The 22128-nt window shown below is 46.7% G+C and overlaps 1 protein-coding gene across 1 annotated transcript in view; it reads left to right on the top strand.

Moving 5' to 3' along the window:
• Positions 1–3115: 3115 nt before the first annotated feature.
• The window catches only part of si:dkey-106n21.1 (solute carrier family 23 member 1), a 28818-nt gene continuing 9805 nt past the window's right edge, over positions 3116–22128 (top strand). The window contains exons 1-9 of the mRNA XM_060061555.1: positions 3116–3345; positions 10524–10709; positions 13861–14018; positions 14696–14870; positions 15982–16163; positions 17125–17304; positions 18047–18337; positions 18677–18758; positions 18908–19036. Coding sequence (XP_059917538.1) covers positions 3274–3345; positions 10524–10709; positions 13861–14018; positions 14696–14870; positions 15982–16163; positions 17125–17304; positions 18047–18337; positions 18677–18758; positions 18908–19036 — 1455 coding nt within the window. The 5' untranslated portion in view covers positions 3116–3273. The remainder of the gene's footprint in view (positions 3346–10523; positions 10710–13860; positions 14019–14695; positions 14871–15981; positions 16164–17124; positions 17305–18046; positions 18338–18676; positions 18759–18907; positions 19037–22128) is intronic.

The following is a 22128-nucleotide window of genomic DNA, read 5'->3' on the forward strand; positions in this document are numbered from 1 at the left end:
AACTGTCCCAAGGTACTCCCTAGTCCCTGTCCCAGGTTACTATTAACTGTCCCAAGGGACTTCAAACTGTCCCAAGTTACTTCTTACTGTCACAGGTTGCTATTAACTATCCCAAGGTATTTCTAACTGTCCCAAGATACTTCTTACTGTCCCAAGTTATTTCTTACTGTCACAGGTTACTATTAATTGTCCCAAGGTACTTCTAACGTTCCCAGGTTACGTATATTATTATATAACCTGAAGTTTGTTGTGGACGCCTCCTGTGTGTTTTTGCAGATTTCTCTGGAAGTCGAGGGCTGTCATGGTGCAAATGTAATCCCATCGGAACGCCCTGTTTCAAAGAACAAATAACCAGTGACATTCCGTCTTAATATTGGAATGTCATTTTACTGAACTGCCAACGTGACGTCTCTGCGTCCATGATAATTGAAATCAGTATTATTCGCTTATCTAACACTAAGAAAATGTCTTTGGATGCAAGGCTTAGAATAAAATGATTAAATGGCTGTCTTGGACAAGCACAGAGTTGAGAGGCATAATTAATCATTGAAAGAATACATTTAGTATTAGTTTATTTTTATACAACTTTTGGCATTTACCAAAGCAATCTGTCAAAAGCTGTCACAGGTTACTTCAAACTTTCCCAAGTCACTTACTAACAAGGTAACTGTAACCTTCCCAAGTTACTTTATCTGTTAGTTGTAACCATCAACATCAACAATATTTATAAGTTGTCGCAACTGTCAATTTACTTTAGTGATTAGTGAGCTCAATTTGTAACAGGGTATTGTACAGCTTCATTTGTTGCTATTGTGAAATTATAGTAGTTACAGATCTTAACCACTAGATGGGAGCAAAGGTTCAGTTTATGCCTTACGGGTGCTTACAGTGTCGAAAGAGAACAATAGAGAATATTTCAGACATTCAATTTAACAATTCCACAATCCAACATTTACAATAAGACAGGCATCACATGCACACATACACACACACACACACACACACACACACACACACACAGAGGCTCACACACAGACGCGCACACGTAGCACACACACACACACATCGCACACACACACACACACACACACACACACACACACACACACACACACACACACACACACACACACACACACACACACACACACACACACACACACACACACACACATACCTAGTCTTGTCACAAGAAACAAAGGTTTCTGAAAAAGACGGGTTATCTTAATAGCTTGCACAGCCATAACACCTCATCAGCAATGAACTTACAGTATGTGTCTACATCTACATGGACGCTAATCTGCTCAAGAGGAAGGTAGAGAAACAAGAATTCCACCAGTCAGAGATGATAGATGAGGTTGGGGTCTACGGTCAGGTTGGGATCCAAGGTCAAGCCAATCCTTATAACTACTTTTGATGGTAGGAGAACCCCATTTTTTGCTTTCTTTCTTTTTGATGGCTCATTTATAGATCTATAAAAATATGCATAGATAGACGTATGTCTGGATTTTTGGGCCTTATATCCCTTTCTAATGACGCCCTTGGCGTGCTGTTAAAAAACGTGTGGATTTCGAGCTGCGGATTATAAGGTGGAGGGAAAAAAAATAGTCTTATGCAGGCGGTACTCAGAGCAAAAAAAGATTGACAGAATAAACAATTTTAAGATTAAACTTGCTCACTCCGTTTTCTATGTTTGTTTTCTCTCGGACGCTCTCTGAAGGTTCTAGAGTCCTCTCTCTCAAGTACACTCTCTCTCTCTCTCTCTCTCTCTCTCTCTCTCTCTCTCTCTCTCTCTCTCTCTCTCTCTCTCTCTCTCTCTCTCTCTCTCTCTCTCTCTCTGCTCACCTGGATCAAGGAATGGTCCCTCAAAAGTTCCTCTTCTGAACCACTCTCCAAGATTCTTGTCTTTTTTGTTTTTTCGATTGCTATTATTCTTTTCTAACAATCGTTGTAAAAAGTTTTTTTTTATTTCTGGATTCGACCATGCATCTTTCTACGGAGCACAAGATTGAGCTAGGACTGACAGAACAAGGCACGGACAACCTTGCCTTCGCCGTGAGAACTCCTGTAGTCTACTGATGTCTTCATGTCTTTCAAGACACACACTTCTCCCTATCATCTCCTCTTGGCCAGGTCCCCTCCTCATCATCACCCATAGAGTCTAAATCAGACCTGTTGAAGTTTGAGGTTCTTTTGAAGTTAATTTTCCTCCCCTGTGGTAATGTTTCAAACCTCCTTTTCTTCTTCTTAAACAGTGGTCCCAGGGTTTTTTGTCACTGCTTGAGAGGAGAGCAGAGGCATTAAGGGCATGCATAAAAGCTGTGGCAGGACTGCGAAATGGGCTTGGACCAAAGCGTGCACCGACACAGGAATTCCAATTTAGGCTATAGTTCCGGCTATGTCGCGATGTATCAAAGCTGATTTAAGCTTGGAGCAAACTGTAAATAAATAAAGGGTTAGGGTTAGGGTTAGATGTGCAGGTTTTCACAGCTGTTAACCCCCCAGCCCCATACTTCTCCTAACACCAACCTGTGCTGTAGATCCACAAAAGGTTCTTCCTTGGGTGTCTACATCTACATGGACGCTAACCTGCTCAAGAGGGAGGTACAGAAATAAGAATTCCACCAGTCAGAGATGATAGATGAGGTTGGGGTCTAAGGTCAGGTTGGGATCCAAGGTCAAGCCAATCCTTATAACTACTTTTGATGGGAGAGAACCCCATTTTTTGCTTTCTTTTTGATGTCTCATTTATCTATATAGATATATAAAAATATGTATAGATATACGTATTTCTGTTTTTTTGGGCCTTATATCCCTTTCTAATGACGCCCTTGGCGTGCTGTTAAAAAACGTGTGGATTTCGAGCTGCGGATTATAAGGTGGAGGGAAAAAAAATAGTCTTATGCAGGCGGTACTCAGAGCAAAAAAAGATTGACAGAATAAACAATTTTAAGATTAAACTTGCTCACTCCGTTTTCTATGTTTGTTTTCTCTCGGACGCTCTCTGAAGGTTCTAGAGTCCTCTCTCTCAAGTACACTCTCTCTCTCTCTCTCTCTCTCTCTCTCTCTCTCTCTCTCTCTCTCTCTCTCTCTCTCTCTCTCTCTCTCTCTCTCTCTCTCTCTCTCTCTGCTCACCTGGATCAAGGAATGGTCCCTCAAAAGTTCCTCTTCTGAACCACTCTCCAAGATTCTTGTCTTTTTTGTTTTTTCGATTGCTATTATTCTTTTCTAACAATCGTTGTAAAAAGTTTTTTTTTATTTCTGGATTCGACCATGCATCTTTCTACGGAGCACAAGATTGAGCTAGGACTGACAGAACAAGGCACGGACAACCTTGCCTTCGCCGTGAGAACTCCTGTAGTCTACTGATGTCTTCATGTCTTTCAAGACACACACTTCTCCCTATCATCTCCTCTTGGCCAGGTCCCCTCCTCATCATCACCCATAGAGTCTAAATCAGACCTGTTGAAGTTTGAGGTTCTTTTGAAGTTAATTTTCCTCCCCTGTGGTAATGTTTCAAACCTCCTTTTCTTCTTCTTAAACAGTGGTCCCAGGGTTTTTTGTCACTGCTTGAGAGGAGAGCAGAGGCATTAAGGGCATGCATAAAAGCTGTGGCAGGACTGCGAAATGGGCTTGGACCAAAGCGTGCACCGACACAGGAATTCCAATTTAGGCTATAGTTCCGGCTATGTCGCGATGTATCAAAGCTGATTTAAGCTTGGAGCAAACTGTAAATAAATAAAGGGTTAGGGTTAGGGTTAGATGTGCAGGTTTTCACAGCTGTTAACCCCCCAGCCCCATACTTCTCCTAACACCAACCTGTGCTGTAGATCCACAAAAGGTTCTTCCTTGGGTGTCTACATCTACATGGACGCTAACCTGCTCAAGAGGGAGGTACAGAAATAAGAATTCCACCAGTCAGAGATGATAGATGAGGTTGGGGTCTAAGGTCAGGTTGGGATCCAAGGTCAAGCCAATCCTTATAACTACTTTTGATGGGAGAGAACCCCATTTTTTGCTTTCTTTTTGATGTCTCATTTATCTATATAGATATATAAAAATATGTATAGATATACGTATTTCTGTTTTTTTGGGCCTTATATCCCTTTCTAATGACTCCCTAGGCGTGCTGTTAAAATATTGTGTGGATTTCGAGCTGCGGATGATGACACTCACTGCTATGCTGACAACACTCACCTATTTCTCTTTCTCCTCATCTGATAAAACCCTGATTGCATCCCGCATATCAGAATGTCTGGCGGACGTCAGCACCTGGACAACTGCCCATCACCTGAGGCTTAACCTCAACAAAACCGAGCTCCTCCTAATCCCAGGGAAAGATTGCCCACACATGGACTTACTGGTCACCGTCGAGAACATCACTGTATCTCCCTCTCCAACTGCCAGAAACCTCGGTGTGGTATTGGACAATCAGTTATCCTGCACTGCAAACATGACTGTGGTGACCCGATCCTGCAGATTTGCACTTTACAACATCCGCAGAATCCGGCCCTTCCTCACAAGGGAAGCAGCTCAGCTTCTAGTCCAATCACTGGTCATCTCCCGCCTCGACTACTGCAACTCACTCCTGGCTGGACTTCCTGCCTCTGCGATTAAACCTTGGCAGCGCATCCAGAATGCGGCAGCGCGCCTCGTGTTCAACCTACCAAAGTTCTCCCGTGTGACCCCCCCTCTTCCGGGACCTCCACTGGCTCCCTGTAGAAGCTTGCATCAAATTTAAGACGATGGTACTGGCATACAAGGCAGTCGATGGAACTGCCTCTGCCTACCTCCAAGCATTGGTAAAGCCACACACCCCAGCTCGATCCCTCCGCTCAACTACCTCAGCTGGACGTCTGGCACCGCCATCGCTAACGCCCCGTGCCCACTACCTCCGTCAGTTGACCGTTGCCCATTGACTTTGAATGGGGACGGACGCGCAATGCATTGTGGATCCGTCCGTTCAGTTGGAGCGTTCGCCACCGTCAGAAAGTTGAAAAATGTTCAACTTTTTCGGCAGCGACGGTTCCGTCATCCAATCAGATCGCGTATGCTTGGGCTTGGCTGACGTATGCCTCTGCAAAGACTACTCCCCCTTCCGTCAGCCACGCCTTCCCACGTCCGTTGACTGACGGTGCAGTGGGCACGAGGCGTAAGAGCTAGCAAAGGCCGTTCAGCAAAGTCACAACTTTTCTCGGTTTTGGGACCTCAGTGGTGGAACGAGCTCCCTGCCGCTCTCAGGACCGCAGAGTCTTCCGAAAAAGACTCAAGACTCACCTGTTAGGAGTCGACCTTGACTCTGCATAGCCACCCTCCCCCTTCAGGCCACCATTGTATTGATGCACTTCTTAAGACAAATGTACTTATCGTAAGTCGCTTTGGATAAAAGCGTCTGCTAAATGCCCTAAATGTAAATGCAAATGTCTTATGCAGGTGGTACTCAGAGCAAAAAATGATTGACAGAATAAAAAAAAAATTGATTAAATTTGCTCACTCCCTGTTTTCTATGTTTGTTTTCTCTCGGATGCCTGTTGAAATGTGGATGCCAGTTGTATACCGCATGTTTATTGAATACTGTCTTTATTCCTCCTGAAGCCATGTGTTTCCACTGGGCGATTTTTAGTTCCTTGAAAGTATATATATATATATATATATATATATATATATATATATGTCATGAGACCTAATCTTATTGATAAATGTTGATGATGAAGTCTTTCCAAGAAATCCTTCTTTCATCCAAACTACACGGTCAGGAATGTGAGGAGTTGGACCGTACGAGATGCGGACAGACACTCATCAGTTGTGCTGCATAAAGGGGCCCACATACAGCCCAGACTTAAACCAACGGCCAACTGCCTTTATCCGACCACCCGGTTGCCTGTCATCTGACCCGTTCGGCAGAAAAGTTGCATTGGAACATACCGACAACAGGCTACTGCCATCTACCCAGTAGTGTGTATATTCTGCGCTTGCGTGCGATGCAAAAAGTCTCCTTAACATCGGGTGGCCCTCGTCTCGTGGCGGCAGTCCGCTGTCCGCCCCTCCCACACACCGCACTGATTCACAGGTTGTGTGCTAGCGGCACAAATCTTTGCTAGCAGCACACAACCAACCTATGGCTCCAGTCCTCAGACCGCCAACGCTCTCAGACTTTGCAAGTTGAATCGACAAGACACCGTCCACGCGGTCCCAAAAGCTTCCAACACAGCTGAACACGCAGAACATATTTGTTCCCGAACTCGTCCGAGTCTCCCCAAACGTTTCAGATAGCCAACGGTTGGGCCAGTGTGTTCCACGCTTAAAGTGTCGCCCTGCAGATCATGCAGAACTCCTCATGGACATCATTCCACACATCCTCACGGTCCACTTCAGATTTTTCACCGAGAGAGTACAAGAAACTGGCAACTTTCATCTTTCCCTTTCCCTGGGGTGTGAACTGTCTTCCCTGAGAGAATGCACATTTTTGGTGGAAACGATTCAATGTCTTTCACTCACACACACACACACACACACACACACACACACACACGCACACACACACACACACACACACACACACACACACACACGTACACTCGCCTGTCGCCTTCCAAATGATAAACATTGTCGGTGCAAAACCATCCATGACCCGTGATTAGCGTTATGAACACAGATGTGAATCTTTCCCAGCATGCACTTGGGGATATCGACGGATGGGTTTCTGGGTCACACCATTGGCTAGGTCAAGCGACACGTATAAATTCTGAACCGACGTCACGCGTTCAGATGGATTTCCAGCAGGATTTATGAATGCCAGTTGAATCTTAATGTAGTCCCTTGTATGTTTGTTCTCTTGCTTCACTCAGAGATCTGTGAATAAGTGATGCGTACGTTACCGTACTACGCGACATGCTGACGCGTGTTTCACATTATAATATCATATCAACAAAGTTAGAACAACAAGCAGTCCTTTTTTCAAATCACAAATAAACCACACAAGTGTTTCCCCTGGCAATTCCCCATGCGATATCAATACAATATCATGCATACATAAAAAATGTTTTGTCTTGTATGATAATACACTGATGGATTATAATAGAAAGCATAGAATGCCCTCTCTTCCAGCGGGTCTGCCATTGATATGATCTAAACATGTCAAATACCGATGTGGCCAAAGCACAAAAGCACCGCTTTCACTCTTCAATATGTAACCAAAGATCTCCCATTGGAACCACATGGCATCAGAAGGAATAAAAAACAGTATTAAATAAACATGCGGCATACAACTGGCATACACATTTTAACATGCATCGTAGCGAAAACAAAGCTTGTAGAAAACAGGGAGTGCGAAAGCTTGGTCCCAAAAGAGTTGTGCTCTGAGCAGCATAAGACTCTCTTCTTCCTCCACCTTATCATCCGCGGATATCCAACGCGTTTTTATCAGCAAGCAAATGGAGTCATTAGACAGGGATATGAGGCCCCAACCTAACCATCACGTAGTACCAGGCCGGGCTCTCCTTGCATCAGCCTCAGGTGGAATTCCTCTGATGGGTGTAAGATAATACGGGCTCTGGCTGGCTCCAAGTGGCCTGGATGGCCCAGCAGGTCTGGACTTTTTTCTGTGAGTTTAATTTCGCCTTTCCGCGAATCTCACGGTGATCTCTCCTGTCCTGTCAACGCATCTGGTTCCTGTTAGACGACGACCTGCAGTCCATAACTCACGCAAGGTCTTGTCTACCCCTGTTGAACGAGAACGTCCAGCGGAAATGGTCGCACATAACTCACTGTTGTTTGCTAGGGCTCTTTGCAGCCTTCTTAACATCCATCTGGTCCTCAGTGTGTCTTCAAGCAGTTAAGTAGTGCATGTTTCCCCCCATGGCTCCAACCTAGTGGGCATTATATCATTCATAACTTGCTACAAGCGGCTGTCAATGTAAAGTTGTCAGTTGCGCTGTAATATCAGATCTCTAATGTATAATAACATCAGTAGAAGGAAGGGGGTAGAACAAAGAGGAGAAGAGGAAAAGAGAGAGGAGAAGGGGAGAGGGGAGGAGATGAGATGAGAGGACAGACAAAGCGATGAGTCGAGAGGAAGGAGTCGAGAGGGGATGAGAGTGGGGGAGTAGAGGGGCTGAGAGGAGAGATGGGAGGAGAGGAGAGAGAGGAGAGGAGAGGGGAGGAGAGGATGGAGAGGAGAGTGGAGAGGGGAGGAGGGGAGGAGAGTGGGGGAGAGAGGGGAGTAGAGGGGCTGAGAGGAGAGATGGGAGGAGAGGAGAGAGAGGAGAGGAGAGGGGAGGAGAGGATAGAGAGGAGAGGAGAGTGGAGAGGGGAGAGGGGAGGAGAGGAGAGTGGAGAGGAGAGTGGAGAGGAGAGTGGAGAGGAGAGAGGATAGGTGAGGAGCTGGCCTTGGTAGTGAGTAGTGGCTTTTTTGATATTGTTGTACTACGGCAGAGTAGCCGGTCTTGTCTTAGACAGAAAACTGGCCCTGAGATTTTGGCCCAGCACAACGCACCACAAGTTTTTCCATTGGAAAGTAAGAGGAGTTGAAATGAGTTTGCATACTCAAGAAGGGCCTCAAATGTACCTTTGTCAGAAGAAGGTGAACAATATATCACTGTCGGTACAGTAAGGCTGTTCATAGAACCATGTGCAAAGCACTAATAATCGCTAGGGGCTAACCCATTCCCTGTATACAACAAAGCTAGCTAGAATAAAATTCTGAACCACTAAGTACTATAACTAAGTACGACATACAATAAGTGCATACATTAAGTGGCAGGACGTGCAACACACAATAAGTGTATTTTGTATCATAGCCTTATTTATTTATTTTGCGCTGATGATGATCGTTGTTTAATGAAGACACTGAGAACAAAGGTGCAGAGGTTTGTAAATGTGATTGAGGCAATCAAGAAAACAACAATCTACATGTTTTATGGGTTGGTCACACAAAAAAGAAAACAGTCCTCTGAGAATACCTCCTGGGAGAGTAGCTGTTGCAATTAGATAGATCTACAGCCAATCAGACCAAAGAAACGTGTGACAACAGTGCTCCCCCCAGTGCTGGTTCCTCTATTCAGTCATGGCCCCGTATTGGATAAACGGTCTGACCTGGTCTAACCCGGGCCAGGTCTGCTGGAAATCTGTCTGAATGGGAGTAGGGCCAGACACTATGAACACTAAAACATCCGTTGGCAGATTGGTCAGAATCCCAGGATAACCCTATTGGAGTCAACCAGGACAACTTGAATATGCAAAAGCGTATAAAACAATAAATACATTTTAATAACTTGTGAAGTTGGCTATATCCGACAAATGGCTTTCGCCAAAGAAAACATAGAAAGTCAAGCCTGCTTGATTGAAGGTAGAGGGTACACTTAGCTTGACATTAACTTTTTTACTTCATTGGTTAAGTGCTTTCTTACCTCAAACCACATGGCTGGGGTTGCCTCCAGGACACTGATATTACAGTTTGAAATTAATGTTGTCCATGTGTCCCTAAGTGCGTCAACTCCATGTCAACATGCGCACACACACACACACACACACACACACACACACACACACACACACACACACACACACACACACACACACACACACACACACACACGCACGCACACACACACACACACACACACACACACACACACACACACACACACACACACACACACACACACACAATGAGGTCATTTTGAAACAAGCAAACAAACACATGTAAGCCCTGTAAACCAAGCCCTTCTTTCCGGGCCTTCAAAGATCATTCGGTACACCAAAGGAACCAAAGGGATCTAAAACACTGTTCGATTCTCCCACATGAGACAATCAATGATAAGAAATAACAGTTGAGATAACAACAATAAAACAAAGAAGGCCCGAACAATGGACATTCTTTGTGATCCATCTTTACGATACGATACGATACAATATAACTTTATTAATCCCCCGTAGGAGAAATTTGTTTGTTGCAGCAGCAGTGGAAGGACACAGGACAAAATAACAATGTAATAAATACAATAAATAAATACAAAGTGCTAATGCATAAGGAGACGCTTATAGTTAATAGGGACAAAAACAAGACAAACAGAAACAACATCAAGATGGGTGATGCATATACACATACGCATACCTAAACACACACACACATGCATATGCAAACACATAGACATACACAAACACAATCATCATCGGGCACTGTTGAACAGCCTAATGGCTACCGGCACAAAGGAGCACCTGAAGCGCTCCGTCTTGCACCTGGGGAACATGAACCTGTGGCTGAAGGTGCTCCCCATCTGCCACAGCTCAGCATGGAGGGGATGGGAGGGGTTGCCCATGATGGACTTGAATTTGTCCCTCATCCTCCTCTCCACCACCACCTCCAGACTGTCCAGCTCAAGTCCCACAACAGAGCTGGCTTTCCTAACCAGCTTGTTGAGTCTGTTTGACTCCCCAGCCCCTTTATGGTGCTGTTGTGTCTGTGTGTCCTCCTCTTTATGAAGGTAATACGTCTGTGTCACTTCCCCCATTAATCATTCAAGGGCCCTGAGGTTGAGGACCAGCTACGGAGTGACAGCACTGGGGTTTCCGGCACCCCCCCGAGGGGAGAGCTGGAGGTGGAGGTGCAGGAGGAGCAGCAGGAGGAGGAGGTGGGGAAGGGTCAGGAACTGGTGTACTCCCTCAACGACCGGCCTCCGTGGTACCTCTGCATCCTTCTGGGATTCCAGGTGAGTCCTGCCCCCTCTGTTCCCCCTCTCCTGCCCCCTTCTCCTGCCCCTGTCCTTCTGTAACCCCGCTCTTGGCACTTTGAAGGAGAAGCAGAACGGGCACGTCACGCTTGCTATATCAACGCTGGCAGCTCCACCGGAGCCAGCCAAGGCTGCGTATAACGAGCGCCCCGTCAGTTTTGGCATTGGGCGGGGAAACTGCATTGAGGGATGTCCCCACAGGGATTCATAAAGTATAGCCTGGTTCTTCTTCTTCTTCTTCTTCTTCTCCACCTCCTTGTCTTCCCTCTCCTCCTCCTCCTCGTTCTGCTCCCTCTTTTACTCCGCCTTCTTCTCCACTTCCTCATCCTCCTCCTTATTCTTCTCCTCCTCCTCCTCTTCCTCCTCCTCCTCCTTGACCTCCTCCTCCTCCTTTTCACAGAGCTGCCAGAGCGATCCTCGACGGCGAACGCTATATGAATGATCACATTAATCTTTGTGCATTGACCGTTTCTTTCCTGAAGTTGCGTAACTGAATGCCACTCAGTTCTCCAACCCGCCCTGTATCCATGTATCCGTGCGTCATCCATGCATCATCAACAAATTAATCATTTAAAAAGTCAACTAAGTCTAAAATGATGCATGTTAACCCTGGTATCCTGGATGAGTCTGGGTTGGACCCACCCAGCGGACCGCACGCAGCGGACCTCATCCCTATCTACTCTGTCTCTCTTTATACTACGTCACCTGACCTTAAGCATTTCAGCCGGAGGGCCCTGAAGGCAAAGGTCTCCGCTGTGATGGTGCCCACCGGCTCCTTATCAGAAGGCAGGGAGGGCTTGACAAACATGATGCACTCCCCCACGCCTGATATATGGAACGCCTACAGCTTGATCAAAAAAGCTGCATAACTCCAAACAGAACCACCCCCCCCCCCCCCCCTCCCCACACCACCATCAGCATCTGCTCTGCATTTCTCCATCCTCCCTCCTCCCTCCACCTTCCACCTGATCCTTCACTCTTGTCAAGTGTGAAGGCCTCCCCCCCACGGTCACCCTGCTACAGACGTATCTCACTGCAACAAGCAGGTCGCCTCACCCCATCTTCAACACGGACGATTAGGGATGAGGTATGGCCGACTTATCCCTAATCTGCGTGGCCGGAGCTCCGCAGTCTACCGCTCTCGGTTTTTTGCATCACAGGCGCTGTAGGAAGCCTGAGGGGCTGTCAATCATGTCACGTCGTGTCGTCTCGAACGACGCCGCGTGACCAATGTCCAGGGCCGACGGACTGCGGGGGAAAGTGAGGCAGTCGTGGCAAAAAAAAAACAAACGTTTGAATTATCCACCAGCCCACAGTGGTAGGAGTCGCACACGGCCACGTCTCTCCCCCCCCCCCCCCCCCCCCCCGTCAACAATTCAGCGCAGGGGTCTGGTAGGGGGAATTCATCAGTACCTCTTGTATACAGGGCCCAGGATTTGGTGCAACGGCCCTGCCAATGTCTCTGTGTATTCGTGTGCTGATGAGTTAGAGCGCATGCCCTCAATGTGTGTGCGCGAGTAGATTGAGTGCGGGTCGTCCAACAACGTTGTCCGACAGCTCCGGGGCCGGAGGGCAGGATGGGGGGGCTCTGACCCGTAGCCCCCCCCAACGAGAACCCCCTCACCGCCTGATACACATTACCGCCCGCATCTGATGTACGCAACAGCTGCGTCACGCAACTAAAAAAAGGGCTTGTAAATCGAAATAGAGGCAGTCGGCATCTGTTCTGCGTTTCAATGTATGCTATTTTGATTTAAATAGCTGTAATTCCTCCTGACACTTTCGTACACACACGCACAAACGTCGACACACACACACGCCACGGAATACCGGATGATGAACCCATCCGATTCGTACATTCCACCAAAGATCAGAATCACCTGCCCTTTCATTCGTTCCAGCTCCCCCCAACGTCCCTTCCTGAACGTCCCTTCATAAAGTACATTTTATCACCTGTCCAGATTAGCAGTTGGGGTTGAGGTTTGACGACCTCTGCACTCATGAATGTTAAAGCAAGCAGTAAAAGCAAGTTGGAGAGTCAAAGCAGGAAATGTCTGGGGAAAAAACTCTGGGCCAACCAACGTCCTGGCAAATAGGGTTACTTATTTCTCCGATATTTCTCTACTAATCAGAAATGTGCACGTTTCCATTTACGACGACTACTTTCGTCACCAACCGAAGCATGAACTGCTGAGGGGAGGAGCGTGTAGTGGTGTTCAAGCCATTGGGCATTAGCAGGACAAATCCTGGGTGGACCCCCAACGTATACGTAACGTTCCGTCTCATTCCCATTCATTAGGGGAGTCCACGATATGTGTGCTGCCTGCCTGGTTTCTGGGAATGGGCACACACTGGCCTAGTTTTTTTGCGTGTAAACATTAATAGCGCTTTGTTGCAAGAGGGCCAACGGCAGCCAGTGACAAGAAAATGTCAAAATAGCAATAAAGTTGCCAAAATGACTATTACAGACATGGGAGGCACAGGCGACAAGGGCCAAATTTGGGCCAAAAAAGTAAAGGGCCAAATTTCATTCCCAGTACATCCCATGTACATGCGTGTGTGTGTGTGTGTGTGTGTGTGTGTGTGTGTGTGTGTGTGTGTGTGTGTGTGTGTGTGTGTGTGTGTGTGTGTGTGTTGTGGCACCCCAGTCAAATCACACGTTTGTTAGTGAGGGTTAAGCCATTAAAGGCATTTATTTAAACAGGGTTTGCAATCAGACAGGTCGGCTACCCCTAGGATCTCCGTGGACCTCTAGGGTAGGGCTGGCTCGGCCCGTGCTGTCTCGTCACTCGTCGGCCCTTTCCGTCTGCTCCCGAGTGCCTTTTAAAGCCTTTCCCTGGCTGTCCAGCCAGGTGTCTCCCATCACGCTGATTGGGGTTCGGTTGGTGCTCTCCGTCGCCGGCTGGTGGGCGACGGTGGTTGCGGCCATCCCGGACCAACCCTCGGGCTGGTCCGGGCCGAGGTTTAAGTGGCGGGATGCCACAGTGTGCCTGTGTGTGTGTGTGCGTGTGTTTGTGTGTGTGTGTTTATGTGTGTGTGTAGGTGCGTGTGTGTGTGTGTGTGTGCGTGTGTGTGTATGACCTCTCCTCAGCCCTCTCTCGTCTCGCCCCCCCCCCCCCCCTTCCCCCAGCACTACATCCTGGCGTTCGGGGGGATCATCGCCGTGCCCCTCATCCTGGCAGAGCCCCTCTGCATAGGGGACAACAACACCGCCAAGAGCGACCTCATCTCCACCATCTTCTTCGTATCGGGGCTGTGCACCCTGCTGCAGACCTCCATCGGGACCAGGTGCACACACACACACACGTGCGCACACATACACACACACACACACACACACACATGCGCACACATACACACACACACATGCGCACGCATACGCACACACATGCTTGTGAACTTGGACTGTGGGTTTGGGTGTTTCTTGGTTGTGAAATCCTGTGCATTCTCAAGGGAAAAAAAATCCCTGTTTCATAACTGCAGGAAAGCTAAGCTACAGATAGCACAGTGGGGTGACTCCGGGTTATTAACTCGGTTTGCGGCAAATTTGGCAACGCAAGGTAGACACATCAAAGAGGACTACAACTTGGCCGAGCCTACTTGTTGGAAAAACATGACCTTCCTGCTCTTAACAGTAGTTCACTTTAACAATGTATATCCAGATGATATGGTAGAGCCATGAGTCCACATGTGCAAATGTTTCATGTTTCAAAGGCTTCTAACGTTCCAAAAACCATGATGTCTTTTTTAAAGTAAAAAAACAACAATGCTGTGCAGGAATTTAGTTGGGTTAGGACGTACAGTTCCAATACAGGGCCTTCTACCTCCTCGGATGAATCGAAGAGAAGACATCAGGAGGTCATTCGTATTATCCATGTGGAAACATGGCCTGCGGACGCATTGGCAAAATAAAAAATATCTATCTATAATCGCTCACCAAGACTACAACCAAATCAATCCTCCAGGTTACCCATACTCCAGGGAGGTACTTTCAGCCTGATCACCCCCACGCTGGCCATCTTGGCCCTCCCTAAGTGGCAGTGCCCAGTCGCTGGGACCCCGACCATGGACCTGGGAAACACCACCACACCCCTGGCCACGGAGGACCCAGACCAGTTGTGGATGACCCGGCTACGGGAGGTATGTCCTTGATATGCGCCGGTTTTGGCAGAGAGGCTTATCCTGTCAAGAAGCTGTTGAAATGATGGAGATTTACAAGTATTTAGCTAACTCTTTGACCCAAAGGGACTGAAGATGGTACATTATTAATTCCAGATGGACATTGTGTGTGTCACATCAGAAATGACCAGACTCGTGGATAGGAGCGTTTTATACTTTTTTCTAGTTCTAGTTCAGATATGTTTTTAATGGAGTACCGTATATAGCTGTAGTAGAGCAGAGAAGTTACATAGCGCAGGTTGGTATTAAGTTGTGTTTGTGAAGTTCAAAATAGGAACTTCACTACGGAGATCTGAGATTTGAAGCAACAAATCGGTGTACGTTGTAATGCGTTCTGATGCGGACATTGACATTCAAACATCATTGGGTTAATTCCATATGAATGCTGCCATTTAGCGACAGTAGCTCTACTGATCAAGCAGCTTATGTAGGTGGTGTAGGAATATGGCACATCCCCCCCCCCACACACACACACAAACACACACACACAAACACTATCCCAGTTACAGATCAGGTTCAGCAGAGGTTCAACTAATTGAATGTCATTACAGTAATCTCCTTATTTAGCAAAGAAGGGTTTAGAAAAGTCAGGGGATGGGAAACAATTTGCTAAAAAAAACCACTGTGAGCGTGCCCTCGCTTTTTACATGAGTTCGAGATCCCAGTATCGAGAGAGACAAACGTACAGAAAATCCTCCCTATACATCATGTATTATGATGTGTAGCAGAAAGAGGATTCCAAACTGCATGTCCATATGACCAATGTGTCCTCTGAGAATCTCCACTTGGAATCTCAACTGGGAATCTCCACTTGGAATCTCTGCCCCATCGCCGACATGTACCGGAGTTACCTTCCTATCTGCCTTCAATTTTCAGGTCCACAAAGACATAAAACCCCTGTAAAAACAAACTATAAAAAAACACCAAACATAAAAAAACATTTATTCAATATGTGTATTTACAAAACCTTTGTATATATACTTTATATTATTCCCAAAAATTGATGCATAAAATTACGTGTGAAAAGTTTTAAAAAATTCTGTATTTTTCCCCTCTGCCTTTTTGTCCCAAGATCCAGGGGGCCATCCTGGTGTCGTCCCTGCTACAGGTGGTCCTGGGCCTGACGGGACTCGTGGGTCTGGTGCTGCGGTTCATCGGCCCCCTGGCCATCGCCCCCACCATCAACCTCATCGGCCTGTCGCTGTTCATCGAGGCTGGGAAGAAGTGCGGCGCCCACTGGGGCATAGCAGCCTTGTGAGTCCCGTCCCTGATCCATCCGCAGCATCAGAATATCCATTGAAATACGATAACACATGTTCGAAAAAGATACATGTATTAAAATGAATTGCATAAATCTACACGAAAAGGTAGTAGAAACAGGTTTCTTATTCTTAAGAACCTTGAACCCAAGTGACAGAGTGTATCTAGGATGCCAAATGCAGGTAGGCCCCTTAGCTTCAGGGTCCTCTTAGCTTCCCTGATCGTCGCTTTTGTAATGAGTAAACTCGTTAGATTGGTTTGGTGAGAATCCGATCAATACCCCCTCGTCTTTCTTAGCTGTACTTCACCAGGGCTGTGCCATCTATCTCAATGCAGCTCTGTGCTTTTAGAAACATCTTCTCTGTCTCCACCTAGAGCGACAACATTATTTTCAGTTGATACATGTGGTTGAGGAGCTGGGAGGGATCGAGGCCTCTTGCCTATAGGCTGAGTGACCAGGATAGATACTCGGCTGGAAGTAAATTGATTGCTGTATGTGGTGGGCTCAAATGAGTGCTACTTTCCTCATAGTTAGTCTTTTTTTGATAATTTGATTGATATTTTTATGCAACTCATATCCGTCAATCTCAAGCCTCCATTGAAACTGCATTTCTTTTATCGGCAAGAAGTTTTTGTGCATCCTAGGACAAATGATAATTGAAATCCATTTACTGCAGTACTTTTTGATAGGAATTGATGACTGTTACATTTACATTTAGGGCATTTAGCAGACGCTTTTATCCAAAGCGACTTACTGTAGATGTGTTGAGTTGGTCCTGTACTGAGCAAAGCAAATCTAGACACAGGGTATACAAAACATCTGCACAAATGATTGAATTATTTATAACACACAGATCACATGACAATGATAATGTCGCATTAAGGACAGTTTGTATCGTTTTTTCTTCTTCATCTGATGTTTTTACTTTTTCTTACTTTTACGTTTCCTACACAGAACGGTGGGTTTGATCATTCTGTTCTCTCAGTATCTGAGCAAGGTCAACGTTCCCATGATTACCTACAAGGACAAGAAGTGGACAATCTTTCAGTATCCCCTCTTCAAACTGTTCTCTGTGAGTATCGCCTGCTCTCATGGCTCCTTGCCGTGTGTCACACCTGTCCTGGACCTTTACTTGTGCGCTTAGCTCAGGATAAAAACGTTGGTGCTCAGTGATTGCACGTGGCCTACCAACCTTGTGGCTTATAAACCTGCGTTTACATTGGACAAACTCCGAAGGGAAGGGTCTTTTACAGGTCTAATTCAAAATATTTATGCACAAAAGCGGCAATGACGACACAATGCACAGAAGTCACTTCTGGTCAGACGCAGGAGGAGCCAGGCCCGGAGGCAACCCACAGTGCCCAGAGCCTCCTATTGTCGCCAACACCCGCTGCCAACAGCTCACATGCCACCCTTAAGGTTTCAACACGGGGAAAATCTGTGCGCGTTCACGTGGGCGGAAACCGCTTCCTGGTTTACAGCCGCTTTTCTAACCGCCTCCCCTCTGCCGCCCTTCCCTCATCGAAATGAATGGAGTCGGCAAGTTGCCGCGCGGCGTTGTGAAAGCAGCTTAAGCCTCCAAGAGACAACAGCACCTCCAAACAACCCACAGAGCCTCCAAAGCCAGCAAGCTCCAACCATAACAACTGGTTGTGCACCTTTGGCCCGACCAAGGATCCAGTGGCCTCAATCCACGAAGAGGTCTGATTGGCAGCAGTTCGATGAGGATATAGATCAGGCCTTTGGTAGTGACAGCCAAGGGGGATGTCAACCGTCGGCTGAAAACGATGACCACCTTTATAGTAAACATCGTGGCTGAGCGATTTGGAACAGAGGCACCCAAGCCCACGCCATCGGCCTATGCTCCAAACCATAGAGCGAGGAAGATCCAGAGCCTCAGGGAAGAGCTCAAGCTGCTACAGAGGCAGTACAAGACAGCAGGGGAAATTGAGAGAGCTGGCCTAGCGGACCAGAGAGCAATCCTAAGGAAACAACTCTTGACCCTGCGGAGGGCAGAGTTCCACAGGAGGAGGAGGAAAGAGAGAGCCAGGAAGAGAACAGCTTTCCTGGCCAACCGCTTCAAGTTGACCAAGCAGCTTCTTGGTCAAAAGAGGACTGGCTGTCTTACCTGCTCCAAGGATGTCATTGACAACCACCTCAAGGCCACGTACAGTGACCCTACCAGAGAACAACCGCTGGGCCCATGCGATGCACTGACAATACCACCAGAGCCTACATCGGACTTCAACCTGAAAGAGCCCTGCCTTAGTGAAGTTGAGGAAGTGGTGCGGAGAGCAAGATGAAGCCCGGTACCAGGCCCAAGCGGAGTGCCTTATAAGATTTATAAAAACTGGCCAAAGCTATTACAAAGGCTTTGGAGGGCGCTGAAGGTGATCTGGAGGAGAGGAAAGATCGCCCAGTCATGGAGGTATGCAGAGGGAGTGTACATACCGAAAGATGAAAAGTCTGAGAACATCGACCAGTTTCGTGTCATCTCCTTGCTCAGTGTGGAGAGCAAAATCTTTTTCAGTATCGTAGCCAAGAGACTCTCAGACTCCCTGTTGAGCAATAAGTACATCGACACGTCAGTGCAGAAGGGAGGAATACCAGGGGTTCCTGGTTGCCAGAACACACAGGCGTGTTAACCCAGCTCATCAGGGAGGCGAGAGAAGGCGGAGGGGATCTGGCTGGGCTATGGCTGGATCTCACCAACGCCTATGGCTCGATACCCCACAAGGTGGTAGAGGTCGCACTACAGAAACACCATGTACCCCAGAAGGTGAAAGACCTCATCCTGGACTACTACAGAAAGTTCAGCTTGAGAGTGTCCTCTGGCCAGATGACATCTGACTCGCACCAGCTGGAAGTGGGCATAATCACTGGCTGTACAATCTCATTGATCCTCTTCGCACTAGCAATGAACATGCTGGTCAAGGCAGCGGCACCAGAATGCAGAGGTCCCCTCAGCAAGTCTGGAGTAAGGCAACATCCTCCAGGGGTCGGAGAGCGTCATGGCGTGGGCTTGCATGAGTTTCAAACCTGCAAAGTCCAGTTCCTTGGTTCTTAAGAAGGGGAAGGTCACAGACAAATTCCGCTTCAGGCTGGGAGAACACCAGATCCCGTCTGTCACTGAGAAGCCGGTGAAGAGCCTTGGAAAGGTCTTCAACTGCAGTCTGAATGACAGAGATTCCATCAAGGCAACCAGTGCTGAGTTGGAGGGCTGGTTAAGAACAGTGGACAAGTCTGGGCTCCCTGGAAGATTCAAGGCCTTGGTCTACTAGCATGTAATCCTCTGAGACTAATTACCTGCTCTCTCTCGAGCAAGCAAGAATCTTTTACCTTTCAAAACCGATTGATATATTAAAAGGATCCTATTGATTTAAAACAGGGACATGCAATTCTGGGGAACACTTTCTCTGTGAATGAAATAACATGATTGTTCTACCCTTTTTGTGATGATTTGCATTGGATTTAATGTTTTCAGCTTTCTCTGCTCTTTCACTGTATTGACATTCAACACTCAACCCAAGTACTCCAATGTTGTGCTATGGCTACCAACTGATAATACACCCGGTGGTTTTCACACTATGCGTATAAAGGAATTTATAATATTGACTTGCACAACAATCTGGCAGGTTTTTAGCCTCTAGGTGTAGATAATTCTCTATTTTCTTTGGGTATAACCTGAGAAAGAGGCCTACTGATGAAGAGATAAGGCTTACTGTAAAAGCTATAATACATCATAATGTATTTGATGTATTATGTCTATGATGTATTTCTGGGAATGTAAATGTATACCCTGTAACGGGGGGGTTAGGCAGAACCCAAGTGCACAGACTGACAATGGTGACAGAGCAGTCCAAAGGTTTTATTGGTCGCACAGATGATCAGGGTCGGGCAGGCAGAGTGAACGGGGACAGGCAAGAGTTCGGGAACCGGCAGGCAATCAGGCAGACTGGGGGGTACCGTCGGCGTGCGGGTAGTCGGGCAGGCGAGGGGTCGACACCAGGAGGGCAGACAGGCAGGCGAGGGGTCGGTATCAGGAGGGCAGGCAGGCAGGCAGGCGAGGGGTCGACACCAGGAGGGCAGGCAGGCAGGCGAGGGGTCGACACCAGGAGGGCAGGCAGGAAAACAGGGGAGCAGACGGGCCGGCGGGGACTCGACAACAGGCGGGTGGTCAGACAGGCGAGGAAAGCTCTGTGGGTATCGAGAGACGATCTGGCCGAAACTGAGTGGAGAGAGAGGATTTATATAGAGGGAGAACAGGTGAAGGTGGTTGAGCTAAATTGGTGAGATCAGCTTGGCAGGTAGGTGAACGGGGAAATCAGGGGAGGACCATGACAATACCCCATAGTGTGAGAGTATAGTATATCTACAGTGGAGGAACTTTATAATTCATCATCAATGGCTATATAAACACATAATCTTGTTTGAGTCTGCTTGAAATATACCTTAGAAGCACTGGCTGTCACTAGGTCAATACAGTTTGTCCAAGTGTTTTGACAGTAGGCCTCTTGGTATTTCACCTCAAACAGTGGAGGTACAGAGCTGTATCGAAGTTGTTCAAACAATCAGAATCGGAGTGTTGATGGATGAGAATGAACATTAAAAAACTCACCTTTGGAACCTAAACAAATGAAAAATTTAAACGTCAGTGTAATGTGTACAAAAGGTACACCTTCCCCTGGTGGTACATGAGAGTACTGCACATTGTCAGATTTTATTCTTGAAATTGACAAAATATAGTATTATGGCAGGTATCATAAAAAACATAGGGTTTCTTTTGTGTTCTCCATTTTTTCACTTTTTCCATTGATGTTTTAGGTTAATTTGTGCATAAGCAATGTTGCTGTCCTTGTTCTTCCCTCTCTTCTGCTGGCCCTAAGTAACAGTTGTGTGTAAAGGGGGAGACGGCACTCTTTGCTCAGCCACAGTATGCATCTATTATTGCATGTGAGGGTTTTGTTTCTTCTTAAAACACACTCCAGTCATCTACACGGGGCCGCTTTATTGCGAAAATAACATTGCACGGGCCCCAAGGACTAAGGTTAATTCAAGGACAGGTTTATATTCTACTTAGAACAAAGTCCAGTCATCCCCACTGAGCCGCATATTGCTAAAATAATATAGCATGGACCCAACATGCCGTACCCAGGGGCCAAATTGCCCTGGGTCCCTCTTTCATCACTTGCCAAATAATGAGATCCCTTATTATAGGAGGGCTGATGACCCAACAACTGCACATTACCACGTTTGCGTTGTTTTTATTGGCTAGAAATACATGCAATACTTACACTTGTTAATTTGAAGGAAACCCTCCCTGTGCTCCACCAGTTGATGAAACTATGCCACAAGGAGCACTGAGGATTTGTTGAGGTATTATTCGATAATGCTTACTTGCTAGAGATAAAAGCGCGTGCAACATTACGAAAGGTAATGCAATGTAAAAAGGGTGGTATTTCAGATGTTCTTTCTATAAGCCTATCTATTTCTTTAATTATTACCTGTAATGTATTGTTTTTAAGAGATTGATTTTAGCATAGCAACATTTCTGTGCAACCATGAAAGTGATCTGAGCAGTCGTAAGGGTCATAGAAGGAAATTACACATCGTGTTCAATACGATTTTTTTATCCTCAATCATTAGGTCCGACAGAGTTCTTACGGTGGGTGATTATTATATTCATCTCGATGATGTTTCTTCCTGCTTTGCTGCAAGAAACATAATTTGCTTCTAAACACAGAAGCAGAATCACCCGTGTTTAGACAAGTGTCATTGCTTCTAAACACGTTTCTGGTCCCACACACATCAGGGTAGGGGACCCTGTACTTATACTTCTTCCGTATTTTCACACTTGGTTTGAAAATGTATTCCATTTTTCTCTGAGGAGCTGCAGGTTACTGACCATCAATGTGGTTCACTTAACCTGTGTTTTATTTGAGATTTTCTTCCCAGTAA

Source organism: Gadus macrocephalus, chromosome 9 (genome assembly GCF_031168955.1).
Source record: "Gadus macrocephalus chromosome 9, ASM3116895v1".
In the NCBI taxonomy this organism is placed as follows: domain Eukaryota; kingdom Metazoa; phylum Chordata; class Actinopteri; order Gadiformes; family Gadidae; genus Gadus; species Gadus macrocephalus.